The 24,031-nt window shown below is 47.0% G+C and overlaps 1 protein-coding gene across 1 annotated transcript; it reads right to left on the minus strand.

Annotated features, from left to right (window-relative positions):
- Positions 1-15,367: 15,367 nt before the first annotated feature.
- On the minus strand, positions 15,368-23,409 carry CBLN4 (cerebellin 4 precursor). Its single transcript, XM_006206643.2, has 3 exons — positions 21,839-23,409; positions 18,855-18,971; positions 15,368-16,693 (listed from the first exon to the last, which is right to left on the minus strand). Exons 1-3 carry the CDS (start codon positions 22,127-22,129, stop codon positions 16,496-16,498), a joined length of 606 nt encoding a protein of 201 aa, XP_006206705.1. The 5' UTR covers positions 22,130-23,409; the 3' UTR covers positions 15,368-16,495.
- Positions 23,410-24,031: the final 622 nt, after the last annotated feature.

Below are 24,031 nucleotides of genomic sequence, written 5' to 3' on the forward strand. Positions count from 1 at the left end.
CCCCCGATCTGCCACTTCCGGTGTTTGGTAAACAAGTCTGCAGCACAAATAACCCTTCCAGTTACTTATGTGCACACATGTATACACACAAATGCACTCACATGGCTTAATGGTACCTTCTCCAGGGATACATGACTTATCAGAGATTCTGGAGACGTTTTCCTTGTCTCCTTTAGTCTATTTACACTTTCGTTCACTCTGGGCAGCAGCTATATTGGCCTGTCTCTGTATCCCCAGCACGCAACAGGTTGGTGAATAATATTATACTTGTTGAAGGGGATGGATAGATGAATAAACAGGAGGCAAAACACTCAATTTCCACTATCTTCTGTCTTAGAAACACACAGCATTGCTCAGAAGCTTCCCTCTCAGCCTCCTCTTGACATCCCCCATAGGATTCCTTTTCCACAAAGCATTAGTGAATACTTGAGAATTTTCCTCAAGGCTTTATAAAGCAGAGAGACACTGCTAGTGGATCTTCTCCCCAGCCCCACTTCTCCACAGCACAGCCCCTCTTTGGACGGTTTTCCCTGCCAACAAGCAAATGCACCACTTCTCTTCACCGGTGTTACCCAGAACAATTCCACTCTGCACCCAAACTTGCATCCTAGCCGGCATCAAAACAAAATAACCTGAGAAGCAAGGACCCAAAGGCAGTTCATGAGCCACTGACCACCCTGAGTTTAACCCCTCATGCCAATGGCTTATCAAAATACTTCTTCCAAACATCTGAGTGAGGGTCTGGTAAATTAAATGAAACACTATCAATTGGAAACCTTACGTTTTATCGTTCAAACTCAGCCTCCCCAGAGGGTAAGGATGCCTAAGTGACCTGCATTCTCAAAACTGGTTAACCCTGAGGACCCCTTTTATTATCCAGTTGCCACTACCCTTGAATTCATCAGAATTCTCTTTTGATGGTTTACCTTGAAAGTAGACAGTTTCCTAAAATGTCTGCTTTTCTATATTAATTTATTTTCTTCATGAACCAATTATTTTTTTCTTTATTAATGTCCCCCGGTAACTCCCACCCACCTGTGTGATCCCATCCATTGAGGGCAGGCTGGATCTACGGATCTTGCTTTTAATGAGGATATGGCAAAAGAGACTGTGAAACACGGTGACTCTCATCCTGCCGGCCTGTCTCCCCACTGCCATCTCAGTCTGCACTTTAATGACACCAGCTGCCTTGTTGGCAAGGCCCACGTGACTGAGAACAAAAGGCAGCCTTCAGCCAACCTCCAGCAAAGAGCCGAGGCTTCTAGTCCACCAGCCCTCCAGGAAATGAATCCTTCCCACAACCATGTGAGCAAGCTCAGAACTGGGTTCTTCCCCAGTGAAGCCTTCAGATGACATCTCAGGCTCAGCTGGCACCTTGAGTGGCCCCTTGTGAGAGACTCTGAGCCAGAGACACCCAGCTAAGCTGTGCTCAGATTCCTGACCTACAGAAACTGTCAGAGTTAAAAAAAAAAAAAAGTGTTGTTTTAAGCCACTAAGTTTGGGGGTCATTTGCTGTGTGGCCTGGGGTGACGAATACACTTGGAAATTAAGATCCTTCTGACGTCTGGTGGATCAGTAGCCTGATGTGAGGCACTTGACCTCTGTCTGCTGATAGTTTTATTAATCAGCATTAAGTCCAAAGGAAACCCATTTCCCTTCATCTCACTGAGAGATTCTGAACAGCAGACACGTGGCAGTTGAATCCCACAAAATGAAGCACTGGTAACCACTCGCTGGGCCTCTGCTATCTTACTGAAGTTCTGAGAAACTCCAAACAACCAAGATCCATTGCCTTGGAATTCTCTTTCTGTGAAGACCTCATGGACACCCTTATTTTCCCGGATTTTATTTAAGCCGCTAGTCCGTCCTAGCTAAGGTGCTTCAGCCCTCGTGGCGGCCACCGCCTCTTCTGCAGATCAACCCCCCGCAGGCGGAAGCCCCCTTCTCCATGGCTGCCTGCCTGGGTCCCCCTCTGCTTACTACCGATGAACGGAAGCCTTCCTCCCCCACACGTCTGCACGATGGAGGTTGTGAGGAGCCACATTGGGTGGGAAAACCCCACTTTGGAAATTCACTTATCAATCACTATATCGATCAGCTCTCGGCAGCCACACAAAGCTACCCATTCGGTATTTCAGTTTCTACTCATGGGAGGAGCTCTGCCTAAGCTCTTCAAACGCCACCGTTGGGGGGGGGGAGATACAGAAATGCACCAGCCAGACCCCTCCTCCAGGGAAGGCTTTGCTGTCAGACTGCAGCTGCTGATGCCTTCGGGGTCTGCCTCACTGCAGAGAATGGCCTTGCTGGAGGCCACACCCATCGCCGCAGCTGGGCACGGTGGCATGGGTGTGCAGAGGGCCTGGCCATTGGGCCCAAGGCAGGATACCCTGATGGCTGCTGCTAGCCCCCGAGCTCCCCGCTTTCCGGGGAACCTGAGCTTCCATGGCCTGATCTCAGGTTTTTTCCTTCTGCCCATCCCTGCTTCCTCTCCCTTCCTTTCCATATGTTGGCCTCATAAATATTTTATACCCCAAACTGTCTCAGCATCCACTTCCTGCGCACCCAGGCTGTGACAGCGCTGTTGGGGAGGCCCTACTGAAAATGTGATTCCTAGGATGACATATAAAGACGCCCAGCACGGCCTTTACTTCCATTTCTGTTTCTATGTACGGACGCGGTTCTATCTCCAGCCTTCTGGCTCGACTGTCTCCTCCTCAGGACAGTCAGAGCAGGGACCGTATCCTGTGATTCTTTTTTTTATATACTCAAAATGTGGTCTGAGATCAGCAACAACAGTTATTACCTTATTAATGGTACAGAATCTCAGGCCCCACCCTAGACCCACTGGGTAAGAATCTGAAATGTTAACAGGAGCACGGAAGTTGACAAACAGGGTTCTCCTGTTTGGTGCCTACCTACGACCACCCGGACGTGGCTGAGCCTACCTAGGGGAAGGGAGAAGACCCGGCCCTGCTGAGTGAGTTCGCCTTAGGTGTGGAAGGGGAAAGCTTGAGGAAGAGATCGGAGCCTATTTGATTAGAAAATGGGAACCTTTCGCTCTGGAGAAAAGATGGTACTCAAAGAGGGAAAATGGCAGCTCTGCCCAGCTGCCAAGGGAGTCATCCCGGAGCAGCTTCTCATTCCACCACAACTTTCCTGCCCCCCCCTACACACAGCATCCCTGCCATCAGCTGTCCCCCAAAGGTCCTTTAAATGTCTGGCATATAAATAAGTAAATAAATTAAAGAACTCAGAGAAGATGAGATTCAAAGCCAGAGAGCTGGTCAAATAAGCCACCAGCACGAGGTGTGGCCATCTGGCCCCTGAGCCAAGTCGTGTGAAGGATGATTTCGGCGTTTATCACTTAGACACAGCCTGGGGACAGACGTGTGAGGAGCCTCAGGTCTGCCTTCAAAGAGAGATTTTAATGAACTGGCCGTACTTCATCATTCTGATAATCACAGAAATTAGAGGAGGAAATGAGAGGCTTGGCCAGTCATGCAGTCCATCACCTGCCTGTACTGAACAGGTTTCCGGTGTATATTTCGTAGGGTCTGATGACACAGCCTCGTGGAAGTGACTTTCGTGACTAGAGAAAATTGGGAGTCAGTTCACACTCGCTCCTCTGCTCTTCCCTCCTACAAAGGTCATCACCCAGCTCCTGCTCTTCCCACCTGCACACTGTTTCTTGCAAGCAGAAGCAGAGTGGTAGTACGAAGTAAGATCATAATCTTTGTTTTATCTAAACAATGTTTCCTCGGGATAGTCTAGCACATGCAACAGTGACAAAAAGATATAAATCTCAAAGCTCAACAGATCAGGTGTTTATTTTGTGCCCACAGGACACGCCCAGCACAGGTCAGCAGGGAGAGGATGTTTACCGTGATTCAGATCCCAGACGGATGGAGCTATTTCAGTGTGTTCTTCCACGGTCACCAGACATGGGAGGAAAGCAAACTGCACATGAGCTTTGAGTGTCTTCATGGAGGTGACTCACATCACTTCTGCTCATTTTATTGGCAGGTCATTTAGTCACATACTTACCACGTAAGCCCAACCACATGCCTGGAAGGGAGGAGACTAGAAACATTTCGTGGGCGGTGAGAATCACGGCCACAATAAAGACATCTGCCAGCGCTAAGTAGTCCACCTCACTCCCAATAGCCACCGGACAGGAACATGGCTCTAGGAAAGTGGGCAAACGCTTTCACATACGCCAATCGTGGATAGAGTCCCTACTATGTCAAGACTTGCGGTGACCAGAGAATGTCATTCACTGATGGTCGTTACTTTCAAAAGAGAAAGGCCAAAAAAATATACAAGTCAGTAGCTAAACCACATAATGAAAATATTATGAAGCTTATACACAAGACAGGTGTGTAAGGGTGTGTGTGTCTGTGACAGACCAGCGAATTACTGATGCCCAAGTAGGGTGAGGAAGGAATCCACGTGGATGCAGCAACCTGCCTTGAGATGTCAGAGCCCAAGTCGGGGAAGATGGAGTTCAAACGGGGAAGTGACCCCACGCCAGGTGTGGCGCCCAGGCAGGGTGAGGGAGGCTTCCACACTGGTGCGGGCAGGTGGGGAGGGCAGCTCAGCATGAGACGTCAGCTCCCAAATGAGGTAAGGGGGGCAGCCGCGCAGGGGGAGAGGCGATGGTGGAAACCAGAGGTCAGTTACGTACAGAGAGACTGATGGGTCGTTGAGAACCATGGGAGCCTGGTGTTTCAGTTTCAGAGAAGGGAGGTACACATGTGGAAAGGGAGAAAATGAAAAGGAACTTGTGTTGCTAGACTGGAATTAGAGGTTACTAGGGTAAACCCAGTTCTTGGTAGATAAAGGATGAATGGATAGACAAACAGATTGGTGTGTGTGCAGGACATATATGTGTTCCCTAGTTCGTGCACTGAGAATTTGAGAAGCAGAAACACCAGCAATGAGCAGACCTAGCTCCCAGATCTTGGCTTCTCAGCACCAGAGCCCACTAAGAGAAACCAGAGCTTTGGAGAAAGCTGCTTCCTGTGCTGGGGAAGAAAAAGTACAAGACCCTGGAACATCTCTGTGTGCAAATGTGCTCAAAGAGTGATAGCAACATGCTGAAAAAAACCTGAAACCAAACTGAAATGGCTCCCTCAGAACAAACTGAGGACGGTTTCAGCATTTAAGTAAATGACAACAGTAATGGATTATAACCCAACGAATAAAGTAGGAAACCAGGAGTCCACACAGGTACAGACAGACGGGCACACAGTCTGGTGATAAATGGGGTATTTACAGTCTCAAAACTCCTCCCTTTAAAGTACCTCTTAATTCCAAAGGGGAACAGAGTAACTACAGTGGACAAGCCGGACAGGCACCACCACAAGGCAGGAAAATCAGGGAACATCATCAGTGACGGGACATGACTGCATGCCACCTGCCAGGACGCCGGGCAGCATCACGTCTGGGATATCCCTGGTGATGACGATGCCTGATCTGAATCCAGTTATGAGATATCAGACGAACCCAAAGTGAGGGATGTACTACAACATAAAACACTGGCCGGTCATCCTCAAAAGTGTGGAGGTCCCAAGAGTCAGCCATAGACAGAGGCAATGCCCTGGACTAACGGAGCCTGAAGGGGCATGACAACAGGACACAACAGACGACTCTGCCCTGGAACCTTTCCCTATAAAGGGCAGAGTTGGGACAACCAGTGAAATCTGAACAGAATCTGAGGACTATTAGCTGGTAGTGACGCATCAGCTTTCCTGACTTTTGTGGTATATAATAGCTACGTTGAGAAATACCTGTTAAAGTACGTGGAGGGTGAGGGGACACACTTACCCACAAATGGTTCAGGAAAAAAGAATTCAGTACTGTGTGTGCAAATTTTATAAGGTTTTATTGCTTCAAAATAACAAAAACAAATGCAAAGTTACACTAAAAAGAATGAAAAGATACTGCTGTTAAGAGAATAAGAAAGTTACAAAATGGAATGGTATAACCCCAATTTTTAAAAAATTTTTATTGTGGTAACACGGGTTTCCAACATTGCATAAGTTTCACATGTACATTGTATCTCTTCTTCCGTAGGCCCTACAGCATGCCTGTCACCAAAGGTTTAGTTTCCATCACCACACAGTTGACCACCCCCTTACCTATGTTACGCAACACCCCCTTCCTCTTTGGTAACCTCTACTCTGTTCTCTGTATCTACATGTCTGTATCTGTCTGGTTTGTTATACTCATTTATTTGCTTTGTTTTTCACATTCCACATGAGTGAAAACATGGTATTTTAGAAGATATTTGCAAATCATATATCCAATAAGTGGTTAATATCCAAAATACAGAGAGAATCTATAAAACCCAAAACAAAAATAAAAACAAACAACCCAATTAAAAAATGGGCAGAGGAGATGAACATTTTCCCAAAGATGACAATGGCCAGTTTTGTTTTTTAAAAAGAAACGTGCACACACACGCCTGCAGCATCAATGGTGATCATCTCTGGGTGGCTGGATCTGGGTCCAGAATTTGTCGTTGTTGCTCCTCTGAGTCATCTAAAGTTCACTACCACGAGCAGGTTACTCCTTTTGTGATGAGAGTGTCACAAAAAGGGTTGACCGGCTTGGCTGTTCTCAGTGCTTTTTTGGGTTCTCCCAGCATCTTCATTCTTCAGCAACAGCTTTGCAGAGCACAAGGCTTCCCACAGGCAGCAAATTAGGACACAGTAACCTACAGGACAGAGTGTGACTCCGCACATCTAGCGGTTTGCCTACTTTTGTCTGCTGCACAGAAGGTATCTCTACAATCACACCAGGAGAAGACCTCGGGACGCTTCACCCTCACCATTAGCAGGCGGCTGCATATTGCCAGCATTAATCACTGGCATCCCGGCGCAGCTTTCCCAGCCAGCCTCAGAGCAATTTAGGGCCTGTACACACTCAACAAGAATTTCCAGTGCGTAGGAAGCCAAGGGGCTGGATGCTCTCTCAGGACCTCCACTGAGTGTATTCTCCAGGGCGGAAGGCTGGGGACTGTTAACAAGCCTCCCCTCTTTCCTATCGCTCTCGCCCAGAGAGGGGCTGGGGGGACGGGCTGCTCCCCAAGCAGCCCGAATAAGCAGCAGCACTGCTTGGTCCACGCACATCAGGGCCTCTGTTGGCACCAAGGGGCTTTTGCTGACAGCACTGTGACAAGCGTTTAATGAAGCCTATCTGGAACCGGGAGCAGATATTTTCATGAATTTTAAATAAACAGATAAAGTCAAATTCTTGTTTGGGACTGACTGATGGCAATATCAAAAAGTCACTCCAGAGTGTCTCTAATATTCAGCGGATTATTGGAGTCACCTAGAGAAACTGAAAAACAGGACAGATTTGTGGGCTTCAGTGCCCACCATATGGACCCCAATAAGTCAGAGATGCCAGTGGAACTGGCAGGGAGAATGAGAATGGTCTTTCTGGTTTTACCCTACACATGGCAGCATCACTTGTCATGTTTTTAAGCAAATGGGCATTAATTTGGTAACTCAGAAAACCTAAGGAGGAAAAAATAAACCACCCTGAGAATTATTCCAACAGATTTGACTTTTTAGGTGGGAAGTTTAAAGAGCAATCTCACATTCTTGAAGCTCAACTTATTTGGCTCAAACTTAGTGGCTGCATCAAAAATGCAGGTCAGTCATTCCTAATTCTAGTATCAGGAACACTCTTCTTCCCGTTGGTACATCACTTGACAGTTTGTAAAGCCCCAGTGTGTTTTATTTAAATAATGATACTCAACAGGAAGTGCAGAAACAGCCAGCATCAGAACCCCCTGTTGTGCCGGTCAAACATGCAGATCTCCCGGGCCCCACCCCAGCCTTAGGGAAGCAGAACTCCTGGGGACGGGGAAGATACTGTAACATTTTAAACACAAATCCCGGGGGGCTCTAAGGCACACAAAGTCCAAGAACAAATGAAGAGCAACGCTCTTAGCAGGCGAGGCAGACAGCTCACTTCCCCAAGGTCACTTTGGGGGGAAGTAGGGGATCCTTCACTCCATCCCACTTTCCAAGACCCGCAAAGCTACAGAGCAGTGCGTTCCTTGTGAACATGCTGGACGCAGGTCCCGGAGAGTCTCCCAAGCCCTCCTGGCAGCTTCATCCAAGTGACGCAGACCCGACACCTGAGGAGGAGGATACGGAAGCTAACTCTCCCTCTTGCAGCGTGAGCCAGGTTCTTCCAGAAGTTATGTTCCCCTTGGGTTACGAGGGAAGTCCCCCCAGATGCACCGGGGGAACCGCTTTCTGAAAGGCGGGTTCTCCAAGGGGCCTTAAGCACCCCTCAGGGCGGCTCTGTGAGCCCGGACTCAGCAGTAAGACGGGACGGACGTGCACACGGTGGGAGGCAGGCAGCAAGCCTCAAAGCCCAGAAATGGGGTCGGGAAGTTGGGGACACGGTGCGTGGTGGCGGGGAAGCCGGCTGGGACCACCTACACCCGGCACGCAGCTCCGTGGGTTGGTCCCAGTGAGATGGGAGAGTATCTGGACAAAGAGACCTAGTCCTGCCCCCCAACCCCCCCCCTCCGCCTCACCACCTTTCAAGCAGGCAGCTCACTTTCTCATTTCCTCAGGAGAAACGCGTGACAGAAACCAGACAGCCTGTGACACTTCCAGCGCCTCAGCCACAACCGACTTGAACCCATAACCAAGGGCGCGCTCCCCACCCACAAGTCACAAGCCCTCAGACCCTCTGTCTGGGTCCGTGGTAGGAGGGGTCGGGAGCCAGAAAAACGGAGGTGAAATTTTCTACATGCCAGCCCACATGTGGGGGTGGAGGTGGGGTCTGAGAGGCGGAAATAAAGTTGGGTTATAAAACATTTTTGAAGAATTGTTTTCCTGGAAAACCTAAATGGATAGATTCACATTTAAGCTGCTAATAAGCTTTTCAAGAAGCTGTGTTTATTGATTCACAAGAAGTAGGTTGACTCTCACGGAGAGTTTCCCTTAACCTTCCAACTCCAGGGTCAATAATCAGGAACTGGATCAGACCAGACACCTGAGCTCCAAACTGACTCAGGTGAGCTCTGAAGGGGCTTAATCACCTAACTTCCCATCACTGAGGGCATTCTTTAGAAATAAGACATGATAGACAGGATTTAGGAAAGCAAGCCTCTGTCTTCTCTTCAGGCTACCTCTAACCTTTGAGGCACTTTCTTGCATAGTAGGAAAAGGAATTCTTTATTAAAAATACTCCCGCCTGTCAGAAGACTGTTGTAGTCTCCTTATTTGTTAAGAGTATGCCACTTCACTGCCTTCCACTAGAAAGTTACAGAAATATACAAATGATTCTACCATGTCTCTGACTGAAGTGGCACAGCCCTGGGATAAAGCAGTGTACAACCCTCACAATTGTACGTGGCAGCCCTATTTCATTCTTTATCATTTTCTACAAGGCTTGACCTTGCAAGAATATTATGGTGAAAGCAACAAGAGGGGGTCACTTCCAGCAGGTTTCTGTTTCAAAACTCCCAGATTGTCAGACTCAATAAACACCAACAATAATAATAAATTCTCTGTTTTCCAGACTGCAGGATTTCCATCCATAAAGTGAAGCAGTATTTGCGAAAAGGTTTGCAACTTGCAGGAGTGACGAAGCAGCGGATTCAAAGTTTACAGCACACGGGGCACACAGTAGGAGCAGAGTAAGCGTGTGATTGTTTATTCAGTAAAAAATGGATGTGCCCAAACCCCAAGAGAAGGCTCTTGCCTTATTTTCTAACAAACTTGGCCTCTAACTCCCAGAAAATCATGGATGACTAATTCTTGCAAACTTCAGCTCATGGCACTGTACCAATTTCTAGTAAGAAAGGAGAACTTGGTATTTTTTTTCTTTAGTATTTAACAACCAATTCGATCAAAAAAAAAAAAGGAAATCTTGCAAAACAGGACTTTTTTAATGGCTCTTATGGACTCCAGAGTTCCCTTTATGGATACTTAAGAAATACTGTCTTCTCACGAAGAGGGAAAAGGGCCAAGTCCCAGCTTCCTAGAGACCAGTCCCAGGAGCTTCTGAAGTTGTTCCTGAATCTTGAAGCCTCCCGAGGCCTCCCATCCTTGGGCAGAGAGAGCTGGATGCAGCTCCCTTCCCAGCCCGAAAACAGCCTCCTTGTATTACGGAAATGTGGGGTGTTCCTCCCCAGGGAGAAGTTACTGGACCATTTCAGCAGCCTCGCTCCTTCCCGTCAGACTAGCCTGGAAGTGGAAGGGCAGAATCGAGCACTTTCTGCCTCTGCCCCTCGGTTCAGAAAGTCATGCTAACGAAGAAGAGCTGAAACCTCTGCTTATAGAACAGCACCCCTTCACCTGCAGTGAAGGAGGATTCACATGCAGAGTCCCTCTCTGAAGGCGGAAAGACACCAGCCTGGAACAGAAACCACGTTCTCCTTTACTCCCTTCACTTGACTGTCACCTCAAATGGCAATGAAATTTTATCGTTGGCTTTTTCTTTGCTTTCTCTTGAATTTGTTTTTAATCTTTGTACGTTACTTCTTGGATTGAATGCTTCTAATGCCTGGAGCTGCCCTGTTTTTTCACACTGGGGGCAAAAAGCATGCCACTTTTTCACTGTGGTGTTTTCAAAATGCTCACATTCAAAGTAAAAGCCAGGTTAAATGAACACTCATGACTGCAAGTTTCTAAGCAGCTAAGGAACTTAGAAGAAAACAGTTGTACGTAACTTATAAAGGAAGCTGGGTCCATTCTGTGAACACAGAAAATGATCAATGCCCCCAACCCCATCTTGAGACCTGAATCACACAGACTGAACATTGTTGTTGGTTTAACAAGATAACTGGTCAAAACAGTGGCTACAGAGTAGCGAATAAAGAGGTTTTGTTGTCGCTTTTTGGGCATAGAGGTACTTTCTGACCTGAGTATCCAGTGTAGACGCGTTCCTTAAATTCTCTGGCTGATGGTGACAGCCCTCTTTCCTACGTGAGGACACCTAAGCTGGGGTGATAAAGCCTTATTCCCACACCCACTGGAACCTGTTTACAACTTAATGACCTTCAGCTGCACTCAACGCAAGGTTACCCCACCCCCACCCCAAACAGGCCCCAGGCCTGCTCTTGTTTTTCCAATTCCCTTCTCTCTGGAAGGCCCTGAAAGAAGCCACTGAAAGGACAAGTCATGTTAAGCCATGTTTTCCTCTTATCCTGAAGGAAAAAAAAAGTAACGTGAAAACATCCACTCAGCCTGCATTCACTTCCCTGCATTTTCTTCCTCATATTGATTGTACCTTGACATCAAAGCTGAAACACGACAAAACAACCAACCAAAACAAACCAAAACTACCCAACAGGAGATGGAGACAGAGCCCGTTTTTCCACCCTAAACTCTGAGCCAAAACAGCGGGGACTTACCAGAGTCCCTCCTCCTCCCTGGGAACTAGGTGACGGATGGACGCTAAGGTTTCCTCAAAGACTCCAGTTCCTGGAAAGTCTGAAGGTCAAGATTTATGCTCTCAAGGTAACCCCACGGGAAGGAAAGACTTCCTTAGCTCAGGGCCAGTGACAATATATTTTCTCTTTCTAAATACCACCCATTGGACCTAAGAGTTGTTGAGAAAGGCCTCTGCCCTTGGATGAATTTTAAACATACTGACAAAGCTCACCGGAAACCGCTGGCTCCGTGGGTCTTTTTGAAAATGTTCTCCCATTCTCTCTCCCTCCCTCCCTCTCTCTCTCACACACACACATTATTAAGTTGAACAATTTCTCCTGAGGCCAAACGCCAAATACCCTTAGACGGAGGCCCTGGAGAAGGATCACTTCAGTCACAAAGAAAAGCAAGACGGAACGACGTCCTTATCGCAGAACAAGTGCCGACAAAACGAGGACTGTCACCGAGGGTTCCCTGTCTCCACAGGGCGGGCCCTGGCTGCGGGGGACTTACCTCCGTCTCCCTCCGGGGAGCTTCCTCCGCACGCACCGCGTCCCCCTGCAGCCCGCTCTCCTCGCAGCACGAGAGTCTCGCGCTTCCTCGCGCGAGCGCCTCGAGCGCGCCGCCTTCGGCTCCCGAGTGTAAGGCGGGAGGGGCAACAGCAGCGCTGGGGCTTCTGGGTGGGGCGGAGCAAGCGCCCCGCACCTGGGCGGCCTGCGGTTACTGGAGTCACCTGCGGACCCTGCTAAGCCGCGCTCGTCTGAAGCCCGGCGCAGGTGATTCTGAAGGCAGAGTTGTAGAAATTTTCTTGCATCTAAGGACCATGATGGGGGGGAGGGGGTCAGAAGCGCTTGCTGAAATGCAGATTCGGACTCAGTAGGTCGAGGGTGAGTCTAAACCCCACCTGGGCTTCTAACAAGCCCCATGATGTGGACGCTCCTGGTCCACAGACCACACTGTGCGGTGGGAAGTCTCGCTGTTCAACGCGGGATGCCCAGGCCGGCATCACTGACATCCTCTGCGAGCCTACTAGAGATGCAGGCTTCCAGGTCCCATCCCAGACCTGCTGCACTGGAATCTGCATTTCATCAAGATTCTCAGGTGATTCGCACATGTTAATTTGAGAAGATGGCACTGGAGAACTTTAGGATCAAATTCACAATGAAGTTGTTTTCTGTATAAAGGTCGGAGAAGGCAAAAAAATATATAAACCAAATTAAAAAACCCACATATTTTTTATTTTATACCATTTGAAACCCAGATTAAGGGAAGGCTTGTATTAGCAGGGACAGAGTAACATACTTGGAAACCAACTTCTTACACCCCACCTCCCTCCCCACCACAGGAAGCCACAGAGTTCAACTTGAGCTCTGCAGCCCTGAATGTGAAGGGATATCACATGCTCTAACCTCTCCCTGTTCTCATTACTTCTCTATGGTGATTAGGTCAACCAATTTGAGGACCAATGGATTTTACTGCCCTTCTGGAGACAGGTGGTTTAAATCGTAAAGGTGAACCGGTAAAGCCCAGCACCCCCAGTCAGAAGGCAGAACAGACCCACAATGTTAGACCCCTCTGCTCCCTGGGAAGATTCGAGCTGTGTTCCACGTGGGACACTCCATGGGGCAACGTCACCACTTCCGTACACTCAGTACCTAGCAAACACATGATCAGGATGATGTAAGCAATGTTGGCTGAAGATGTTTATTCCAAGAGTCAAAGCAGTAAGAGTGCAAGAGTGCAAGAATGAAAGCCAAAAGAAGGCAATCAGCTATCCAGGTTTCTAGAAACCACAAAGGAAGGGGAAAACAGCCAAGAGACAGGGAGAGGGAAAGAGAGAAAGGAAGGATGGAAGGAAGAGAAGGAGGGAGGTAGGGGAACAAAATTCTAAGTACTCAATCAGGCTCTAACAGAACCTGCAATCATGGGGAGCCCCCAAGAGCATTTGGAATCAGTGAGGTCCTATGGACAAGCCCCTTATTTCCAGCCCAGAAGCCCCTGGGCTTCCATCAGGGGAAACGCTTGCTACAGACAACTGCCTGCAATTGTTGATCAATAGATCAAGGAACAGTCAAAGGAGACAGGGAACACCTAGGGACGGGCAGGCTCTGGCATTAATGAATGTGAACAGAGCCAATGCAAACACTGTGTTCAGTCAGCATTTTTGTGGATCGAGCAATTTCTGAAAACTATTTTCAAGTCATAGAACATGCCAGGAGCATCTGGCTCCATCTGTGGAAATACTTCCTCCTGCTCCTCGACCTGGTCCACTCAAACTCAGTTTTCTTCCTTTCATCATTCCGATCTTAATACCCTTAATATTGGCCTGAGTTAGGGCTTTACATTTGATGAACAACAGTGGGCTCTTAGTTGAGTTCCTACTGTGTGCCAGGCACTTCATGTGTCTTATTTAATCCTCACAACCATTTCTTGTTTACAAACAAAATATCTGAAGCCCAGAGAGGTGAGGAAACCTGCCCAAGGTCACAGAGCTGGTAAGTGAAGTTTGTAGAATTCCATCCTACATCTGTCCAAAGTCCATGCTCCTCTGTCCTTTGCAGCTTTTACTCCCTGACTTTGATACTGTCTTTCCAGCCACAAAGTTCTGCGTAGCCCTTACTTTTCAGAACCAGTTAGGAATCAGTACCTGCAGCTTTCATTCTGACCTCATTAGTCAGAAGTCTTATCTCTTCACTGGGGTCCTCCCCTGTTGTACCCACTCCCCTCTGTCCAACACACACATCTGACAGCCAAGGCTTCAGTGCTTTTTCATATAGATTTTCTCTTGAAGGTTTTGAATGGATTTGCATTCCAAAATATAAACACTGGAGCTTAGGAATTAAAGTCAAGCCCTTTGCCAATGTTCTTTTATGTTCAGAAACACAAAAGCAAGTCCCAAAGGATGGCCACAAGCATCTTTTATAAAAGATACTCTACACTGGTCAACTTTGTTAAGCACCAGACTTTCTCTGTCCTGTCATAGGTGTCTATTGGAAATTCCAATACTCTTGAGCCATTTTGCCAAAGCAATAACTAATAGTATATTTATTCAGGGATGATTCACTCTGTTGCAATGTAAAGACGCAAACTCTTAACACAGAGAACGCTGGGTAAGAAGAGCAGGTACCTTTGCAGAGGATGCCATTTAGATAGAAGCCCCTTGTGCAATAGTGCTTTTTTACATTACGCAGTCACAAAAGAGGAAAGTTTTTTGACTGAATGCCAACTAGGGGATAACTTGCCAAGCCAAACATTAAGAATCCACTGCCAGTATTTCCAGATAATTCTTCTTGGGAAAAGGAGAGAGTCTTCCTGTGATGAATGAATATTTTGACTTGATGATAAATCACAATTATACTGGAAGACCTGCCTGCATGTTTCCTCCCACAGAATCTTGTAATGGCTGCCTCGATGCCACGAGCTACAAAAGGGCCCCCACCCAAATTGTTTTCACTGACAACAGACCAGGAAAGTGAACCAAATCTCCAGATACGACATCCATAATAACAGCTCCTCCTAAAAAGAAACCTGCCTTCTTCTCTTTGTCCTTTAGTGTTGAGAAAAAGGCAGACCTTTCCCCCAAAGTTTGTAGTTTGAAAATAAAGCCACTCCTTCATTCACTGAGCCCCTCATGATATTTTAGGGGATCTTTTTAAACTTAACTTCCTGACAGTAAGTCCCTCTGAAAGAAAAGTTGACTAAGTTCATTGATTCTCTTTTGGCGAGCTCAAAACTCCTGAATCTGGACAAATTAAACACCGTAAAGATTTCCTATGCCAATTCAGAGGAGGACATTCCCTGAAAGTTCAGAAAGCTTTTCTTATACCACAAGACAAAGCAGTGAGAGGAAGGCAGGCAGGCAGGACAGGGGGGAGGGAAGGAGGGAGGGTTGGTGAGAGAGAGGAGATAAGTCATGTAAAATACATATTTCCAAAACCAAAAGGACAAAACAATTCAACTAACATATAGTAACCTTTATTCCATAACAGAGACATAAATAATTTTATGAATTCATATGACCTGTACAAAAGACAAAATAAGATATTGCACTAAGTTTCAATATGGGATATCTGGATTTAATATTAGCTTAACAGATAAATATATACAATTTAAGGAGTTAAGGCAAAACCAGATGATACTTCAAACACAATAGAAGGTTTGAAAAATAGGTATAATTAAAAACAAGGGTATCCCATCTCCAGTTAATGAAGTGGTCATGTCTAAGGAAAAAAAATCCCTTAGGTTTTTAATAAAGTGGTTATTATCAATCATGTTAATTAAAGTGAGCAATAAAGTATAAGGTTTCCCGTGGAGCAGAGCTGTTTGGCAGAGGTTTGAGGACTGAGCACTTAGAATTCGGGAAAGCAACTTTCTCCTTGTTAGATTTATGATCTATTCTTCCTTTTAGAAAATATAATTTGGAAAATATGACTCTTTCACATATATAATTAAAATACAACTATGAAGCATTCTTTTGTTGTTGTTTTTCAAGGGAAGTCATGTTGGTGATCTCAGAGAGTAAGTTTGCGGGCAAGCCATTACCCTATTTGTAGAGAAGACACAAAAGCCAGTGGTTACCTCAAGAGAACGAAACAGACTAATTCCAAAGGGGAAAAAAAAGCAAGTGTAACCAGCATATCAACACAACACACGACTCTTTGGCAGTATCACACTAATCGTTGCTGAAGTCGGAACTTGGGAGTTCTCTAATTCTTAGACCTGGTTGCCAGTCTTTAAAAACTAAATAAATAAAGTGGCACATCTGCAATGAATTCAGTAATTCCAGGGAATTAAATTCAGAGTGAACGAGTGAACCTTGCAGACAGCTTTTAATTGTTACACTTAAGCATAGATAGTTTTCGACTGTTGTGAGTCCGGATCCAAATATACTGAAATGCACACACACACAAAAATCATCTGCGCAGCTTGGTACTGGTTCAGACAAGGCCTAGAATTCTTAAAGAGAATCCATATTCACCCATGAGAAACCAATAAAAGACATCAATCCGACGATGAGGAAGTGATCTTCCAGGAACTCAGGGGTGGGCCGCCCCTCACCTGGATGAACATCACGGAGAAATCAAATTCTATAGGGGGAACACCAGAAAGCCGGAAAACGTGGAATACTGCCAGCCTCCGACCAAGTTACCTTTCTCCAGTTTCAGGTAAACCTTATCCTCTCTATCGAGGTACAGCAGGACCCCATTGGTGGCAGCTTCACGAGTAACGTCTTTATCCCCAGCGAAGGCAGATATTACCGGTTTTCCGTTTAACATCAGGTTAACCTACAGGGGAAAAAAAAAAAAAAAAACACTGAGAAGTGCTCGCTAAAGTCCAAACACACAAATGAATAAAACAAACCAGAAACTCACAGTTAGAACAAACTAGGGTGACCAGCGGGGAGGGGGAAGCTGGCGGGAGGGGACTAAGAGATACAAACGAGTCTGTGTCAAATATATAAGCTACAAGGATCTATTGTTCAGCACAGGGTAATACAGCCATTATTTTCTAAAAACTGTAAATGGAATATAAGCTATAAAAATATTGAATCACTATGTTGTGCACCTGAAACCAATATAATATTGTTAATCAGCTATAAAGTCAAAACATCTACAAGGGGAGGAGTAGGGGCAACAATGTTTCAGATAACCAACCTGGTAATATAGCTGATGTTCAGTAAACACATCCCCTTCCTTTCAAATTAGTCAAGGGCAGCGGCTAGACTTAGTGTGATCTTACTGAGCTGATCTTTTTTTTTTTTCTCTCTTTCCAATATATATATATATATTTTTTAACATTTTTTATTGATTTATAATCATTTTACAATGTTGTGTCAAATTCCAGTGTTCAGCACAATTTTTCAGTCATTCATGTACATATACACACTCATTGTCACATTTTTTTCTCTGTGATTTATCATAACATTTTGTGTATATTTCCCTGTGCTATACAGTGTAATCTTGTTTATCTATTCTACAATTTTGAAATCCCAGTCTATCCCTTCGAGCTGATCTTTTTTAATTAAAAAAAAATTTTTTTTAATTTCTCCCATGGAAATTAAATGCTCACAGAAGAATACCATCTTTGGAGAGTAATCTAGCCATGTGAAAACTGGCTTCCCTTCAGCACGTAAATTAAGCTTACTATTTTATTTACCTCTCTGTTCAAAACTTGTTTTTTGGTAATGAAGCTAGCCTGAGGCTTTCCAGCACATTAGTCAAAAGAGCCCCAGTGCCCTTTGCCCTGATAAACCCAGATACAGCAAGATTCTACCCGCATCCTTGCAGGTGTAAGGTACAGCTGAGACATAGAGTGCTGAAAATCAGCTGAAATTATGGAATATGTGCATGTATTGTGATTCCTTCCTCTGTTTTCCCTAAGAAATGTGTATTTAAAATAATAATCACCATGACTATTGAGGATTTTCATGATGGATAATTAGCAAAGAATCAACTCAAATTTATTCACTTATCTCTATACTACAATTTCGATTATACTATGTTAAACATTACATCAATTCCTAAATATTGGGGCTCGGGAAAAGCTTTTCCATGGAAGTAAATTTATTTGCCAGACAGTCATCATTTTTTATGTTAAAAGTAATATTGAATAAATTAAATCTGAGGCTGATTAATTTATGCATTCACGGGGATACGTAAAAGCGGTCGGTGAATGTGTCACCTGTCATTGCCACTGGCATAATACACAATACAAACACTAAACATGGGATAACAAGTTATCCTAGAACTCCACAGACAGGGACTGGTGTTACGGAGTGTTAGCATATTTGACTGGCCTCATCACTGTCCTTCAGTGTAAGTTCAAGCCCACTCCTTAGAAAGGAAAACACAAGATATATTAACTGAGGAACTGCAGCTGGTGAGAAGTCACCAACATCAGAGGAACTGAGGATAAACCACTGAAAGCAAAAGCATAGAACACCCTTTCTTGAAAAGTATATTGGAAACGACTGTTGTGAGGATTAAATGAATACTCTTGAGAATGATGTTAAAATTTTTTTGAAGGGTGTATTGAATAATTGTTCCTTCACAGATTTATTCTCAGCGGTTGACTATATCTCAGGATGACAGCAAGTTTATTTATTCAGTAGATACTTGTAAAGCTCTGACAGTCTCACTAGTTATTTTTTTCCTTACAAGTTTAAGTAATTTTTGCACATGCACTGAAAGCAGTCAAGATCTGATAAGGAGATTTGTGTCCCTGGATTTTTACTATGTTTTTTAAGTGATTGGTTGTTATTAAGGTAATAAGTTCCATTGTTTATATTTCCTTGTGCTTTCTGTCACAGGTCTTAATGGATGTTACTGGAAATTAAGCGTTTTAAAAATAAACTACTATAAAGATGGAAAAATATTTAAATACATAACCTACTACCAATAAACCCTGTTGTTTGGGGGTAGAGAGGGAACAGGTCTAAAGACATACCTGGATTGTTTGGCTCTGGTAGACTTTAATTACGTGAAAACTGAAACTGTAAATTCCTTTTCTTGGTGCTACAAAGACAGACTCCAGCGTGAAAAAATTACCCACATTTACTAGGATCTACAAATAAAAAGAATAACAGTAAATTACTACAATATTCTCTTCTGTAAGTAAAATAAGTTTTCTTCCTTCCATTTTCTTTTCTTCCTTTTTTTCTTAAGAAAGAAAACTAGCTTTAAAAAATAGAAAATAAAACATTAAGTTCTCTTCCTTTTGTCTTTAGTGACTTAGAAAATGGATTTGTATATTGGAAGTTTTCTCTCTTTTTTAAATGTTATGGAAAAAAAATAAGGTCAACTGCTTTGTACTCATGCCTCAATTTCCAGCAAGGCCTAATGGCTCTGGAAACATCTAGGAACATGTGAAGGCTCAGAAATATTAGCTTTACCTTGAGAGTCAGATAAAAGGCATCTGCCATGTATTTACACGCCCAGCCTCTACAAGCCTTCCCAGTGTCCAGAGGTGACGTTTCCAAGCCAGCCAATCGGCACCCAGGGGCTCTCTGCAGTCATTCCTGGACACATCATGCAGAGGCCTGGGCACCCCCTCCACCATGTGACATAATCCATGACACTGAAGAGTCGGTACACAAAGTGATCTGAATGCCTGGCCCTCCTCTGAGCCTCTGCTAATATCCACGGCCATTGGTTTCATTGCTATCATCTAGGCCTTACTTATAATATTTTGGCAATGACTCAGCCTTTGCAGGCTGCCAAAGAGTAGAGACTGTGAAATAGGTGGCGTTCTTGTGTTCCTCTCAATTTTATCAGTTATCCCCCTTATCAATCACCTGCTCTTTATCTAAAGTTCAAGGGGCCAAAATGATGAAATAAAGCATCAGTTCCCAAGAAAATAACAATGCATTCTGTATTCCAAGAGGTTCGATCTGGTTCTACTGGTGATGAAATTATCTCTGAATTTCAGTAAGTGGACTCCTAAACTAAATGTCACATAGGTACATCCTTTCCTATGAAAAAGATCAAGAGATGTGTGTGTAAGGGGGTGGGCAATATAACTGGGTGTCTTCCATTTCTCTCCAAGAAATAAATCTGTAAGTGGCATTCCAAAATATCGGATATCCTTATAAAGACATTTACCCTATATCAGTGACAATCTGCTACTATCTCTTTTATACACCACATTCATGACAATATTAAGCCTTTCATATAGTTTCCTAAAGACATACTATTACCTCTGAGTGATGCACCAGAATATAGCGATGGTCAGGCAGATGTACGACGTGTATCATTTTATTCTGAGATTATACCTTTTTCCAAGTAAGCATCAGATTTCTTTCTCTGGCCCTATGATCAACGATCTTTCAACAAGTCACCAGCTATGCAATAATCCCAACAGAGGTTTTACAAAGATTCGTTTAAACACATTTAACAGAATTTGAGGTACTTAGCAAGGACTTCCTGAATCAGATAAAAGTAGCATAATTCATTAACAATAATGGAAACAGCTGATTAGTGTTGACTACACATAAGGCTGGATGTTGACTCTACACGGTAGTTAGAGCATCCAGGCACAAAGAGATTTATAACTAAGTATATCTTGTTGCCTGTAAGATGCATGACCCTCCCAGAACAGAAGAACAAACCCTTCTCCTCTTCTAATTGACCGAAAGGTCGCTGAAAAGAATGCACTGTACACAGCATAGTGCAATGTCCACAGCATTTAATTAATGCATTGAAATACAAGCCAGGGGTCGTGCTAGATTTTATTTCCATCAAGATGGAAAATACTGCACCAAAACCCCAAAGGGGCTGCTTAATTCTTTTAAAATGATAGCTATTCAATAGTTAGCCCCAGAGAGGCATTCCCTGTCTTTGGCCAGCTGGAGAGTGCATTACTTAGGAATTAAGTAAGGAATAGAAATGTCACCTCGTCCCTTCCCTGGCACATCCTGCAGCACCACTTAACCTGTGCTCCTGCACGTGTGGCATACAACTGTGATCCCAGCATACGACTTCGGCATTTAAAAGACTCTGGATGCTGTTAGGGTTGAAATGATAACCCTGGAGTCTGTTTTCAGATTCCTTGCTAAACTGATATCCTGGGGTTTCTCATCAGCCAAACCCCAGAGCTCCTGGTCACTAAAACGAAGCCACAGCTTTCATCAGTTCCTCCCCTATCCCCTAACCTCAACCCCAAAGTCTGTCTTTCCCCACTAATTTGCATTTCTCCTAAAGGACAGGAGCAGGCAAAGGGAGGATGGCTCCCCAGCGCTTCCCTTCGGGAGCTCAGCGCAGCTGCCCGATTCCTTGTCCTCTCCTCCTCCGCAACTTTTCCCCAAGTACCAGAGAAGGGTTTTCCGCTGCCGCGGTGCCTGAGACGTGTATGGGGATCCTGGCAGCGGAAGGGTGAACAAGATCTGACCAGGGCCAACGCTCCCCACCCTCTTCGGCCATCTGCGAGATCTCTGCAGAGTGTGGGAATCCCACCTCCCCAGCTCTCTTTGGGGAGACGCTTCTCTATCTGGGAGAAACAAATCATTTATCCAGCTTCCGCAAGGGTACAGCGCGTGAGAATGCCTCCGCAGCACCTGCAGGAGAGTCTGAGCCGGGGGCCAAGCTCTGGCCAAGAGATTGCGAGGTCCAGGGACCAGAATCCCGCCGGCTGCTACGGACCTGTTGCTGTTAAACTTGTCTTGAGCTCTCGCCGGCAGCTCTGTGCTCCCAATCTCTTTCCCACCGCCCCCAGCAGCTGTTCCGGAGGCCAAGAGGGACTGGGGGCGGGGACGGGGGTGGGAGAGACATTAGAAGTTTCAGACGGACATATCTGGGGAAGGGAGTGCCGAAACGACCCCCCACATCCCACTAAGACCCGCTCAGCCTGAACAGCCAGCCTGGATCGGCGCTGCCTAGAGGTCGGCTCCCCCACCCCCGACCCCCGTCGGTACTCCGCATCCCTGGAGGTCTGACCTGATCGAAGTAAATGATGCGCGTCTTGTTGCTCATCTCGGACGGCTCGTGGTTGGTGCTCCGCACCGCCGAGAAGGCGACCTTGGAGTTGGCCGCCCGGACCGAGATGCCCAGAGGGGAGGAAGAGGAGCCCTTGGAGTCCGTGGCCGGGTTCGAGTCGCACACCACCAGGCACTTGCCCTCCAGCACGATGGGCTCCGTGTCGTTCTGCGCCCAGACGGGCAGCCCAGGCAGGGTGAGAGCCAGCAGCACGGCCGGCACCACGGACAGCGCCCGGCGCCCGGAGCTCATGATGAGCCGAGGGGGCAGCCGCAGCCGACTGGCGCTTCTGCTCGCCCGCGAAGCCTCCTACCCCGGGACCCCGGAGCTCGGGAAGATGCCGGTGGCTAGATCGAAAGCGCTGCAGGAACAGCGGCGGCGGCGGCGCGCACACTTCCACCAATTCTACGGTTTGAAGGCAAAGTCTCCCCTCGCGCTCTCTCGCTGGTTCTGCTACCTTTGTCCTTTAAGGAGCTCATGCAGAACCCCCAACCCCACCCTCCTCCGCTCAAGAATCAGCCCTGCCTGGGGCCCTTGCACCCACTCTTGTTCCTAGACATTTAAAGTCACCAAACCCTCACTTTCACACCTCAGAGGGGAAAATGATAATAAATTCTCACCCTAAACCCAAGCACCCCCAGGTGAACCACGGAGCAGGAAAAAACGAAGAGGACTCAGGGAAGCCACGCGGGTGGTGGATGGCGAGCGGTGCCGTGTCGGTCCTGTACGCGTCTGGCTTGCTGCAGGGACGAATTACAGAGGCAGAAGGTGTTTCCCGGACTGGGAAGAACGCGAGGCTGTGTTCATGGCCAGGACTCTAGCGACTCCCACTTTCGCTTGGTCAAAAATTCCTCAAAGCTTAGTGTCTCCCAGACGTCGGCAGGTGGGCAGCGGTTAGCCGGGTCCCCAAAGTGGAAAGCAAAAATTCTCAGGATCAGTTCCAGGGTGCAGGACGGCTCGGCCGGCGAGGTCCTCTCCTGCCTCTATCGCACGCCCCGAGTCCCTGCGCACAACTTTCTCTGTCCTCGCGCAGCCAGGAGAGCGCGAGGCGGGCACACGCGCGCTATTTATAGGAGCGCACGTCCGGCTGGGGTTGGCTTCTAGCTCAACCCGCCGGCTCTCGGGAAAGGGGAAGGAGTCTGGTGACCCCAGCTGAGCATCTCCTACCTGGCGTTTAACGCACCCTGGAATGAGCCGGGCGCCCAGCGATGCTGGCTGCCAAGGTCCGAGGCCACCCAGACCCGGCGAGCGCGGGGTGCGGAGAGAGAGCCCAGAGATAGGCGCCCACCGCCCTGCGTCTGCCCCAGCTCGGCGTCTCCTCGCCCCCTCCTCGGTCGGGGCTGGCGGAGGGGGCTGCGGCTCCCCTCGCCCCTCCCGAGCACGGGACTCTGCCGCCGAGGGCCCTCCGGGCGGAGAGCGGCGCTGCCAGCCCCGGATGCGGAGCTGGATGGGCGGCAGCAGCCTCCCGCGGCACGCTGCTGGAGACCTGGGGACCCGCGGGCGTCCCGACCGCGCCTGGCCCAGAGCCTGCCTCTCCGAGCTCTGGGGCCTGGAGAGCTCCGGGAAGCCTTGGGGCGGACCAAAGCCGGTGGGGGCCGCTGGGAGGAGGTGCCTGAGGCCTTCTCCGGGAAGACGAGCCTCCGAAACCTCAGGGCGCGCCTTCCCATCCACACCGCGAATCCACCCCAGGCAAGGCCAGGGAAAGAGTGAGAGAAAGGGATTTAACTCAGCAAGAATAAGTCCTCCTAAATGTTACCCCTAAAGAAAGCTACCCACCCCAAGAATACAGCACCTTTCTCCCTCTTGATGTGCCGCACTCCCCTCTGTGCCGCCCCATTGCCATCTTGGCCTCTGATCCGCAAGGTTTCTCGTCCTCCTCCGCAGCCACCTCTGGGACGGAAAGGCTTGTTTCTGTCTGTGACTGGCTGCGTGAACTTGGCCCAGTCACTTACCCTTTCTGAGCCGGCGGGACTCCCCTAAGGTTCCGTCAGCCCTCCAGTTCTGTGACGCTCTGGGGTCCTGTCACTCCTTCCCCAAATTCCTTCTAGATTTCCAGCTGCCAGAGGGCAGGCACCACATCTTTAATCAAAACGGCACCCCCATCAGCCTTTCGGAGCTCCTAAAAATGTACTGACGCATTGTTAACTGAAGGGA

The sequence above is a fragment of the Vicugna pacos genome, chromosome 19 (genome assembly GCF_048564905.1).
Source record: "Vicugna pacos chromosome 19, VicPac4, whole genome shotgun sequence".
In the NCBI taxonomy this organism is placed as follows: domain Eukaryota; kingdom Metazoa; phylum Chordata; class Mammalia; order Artiodactyla; family Camelidae; genus Vicugna; species Vicugna pacos.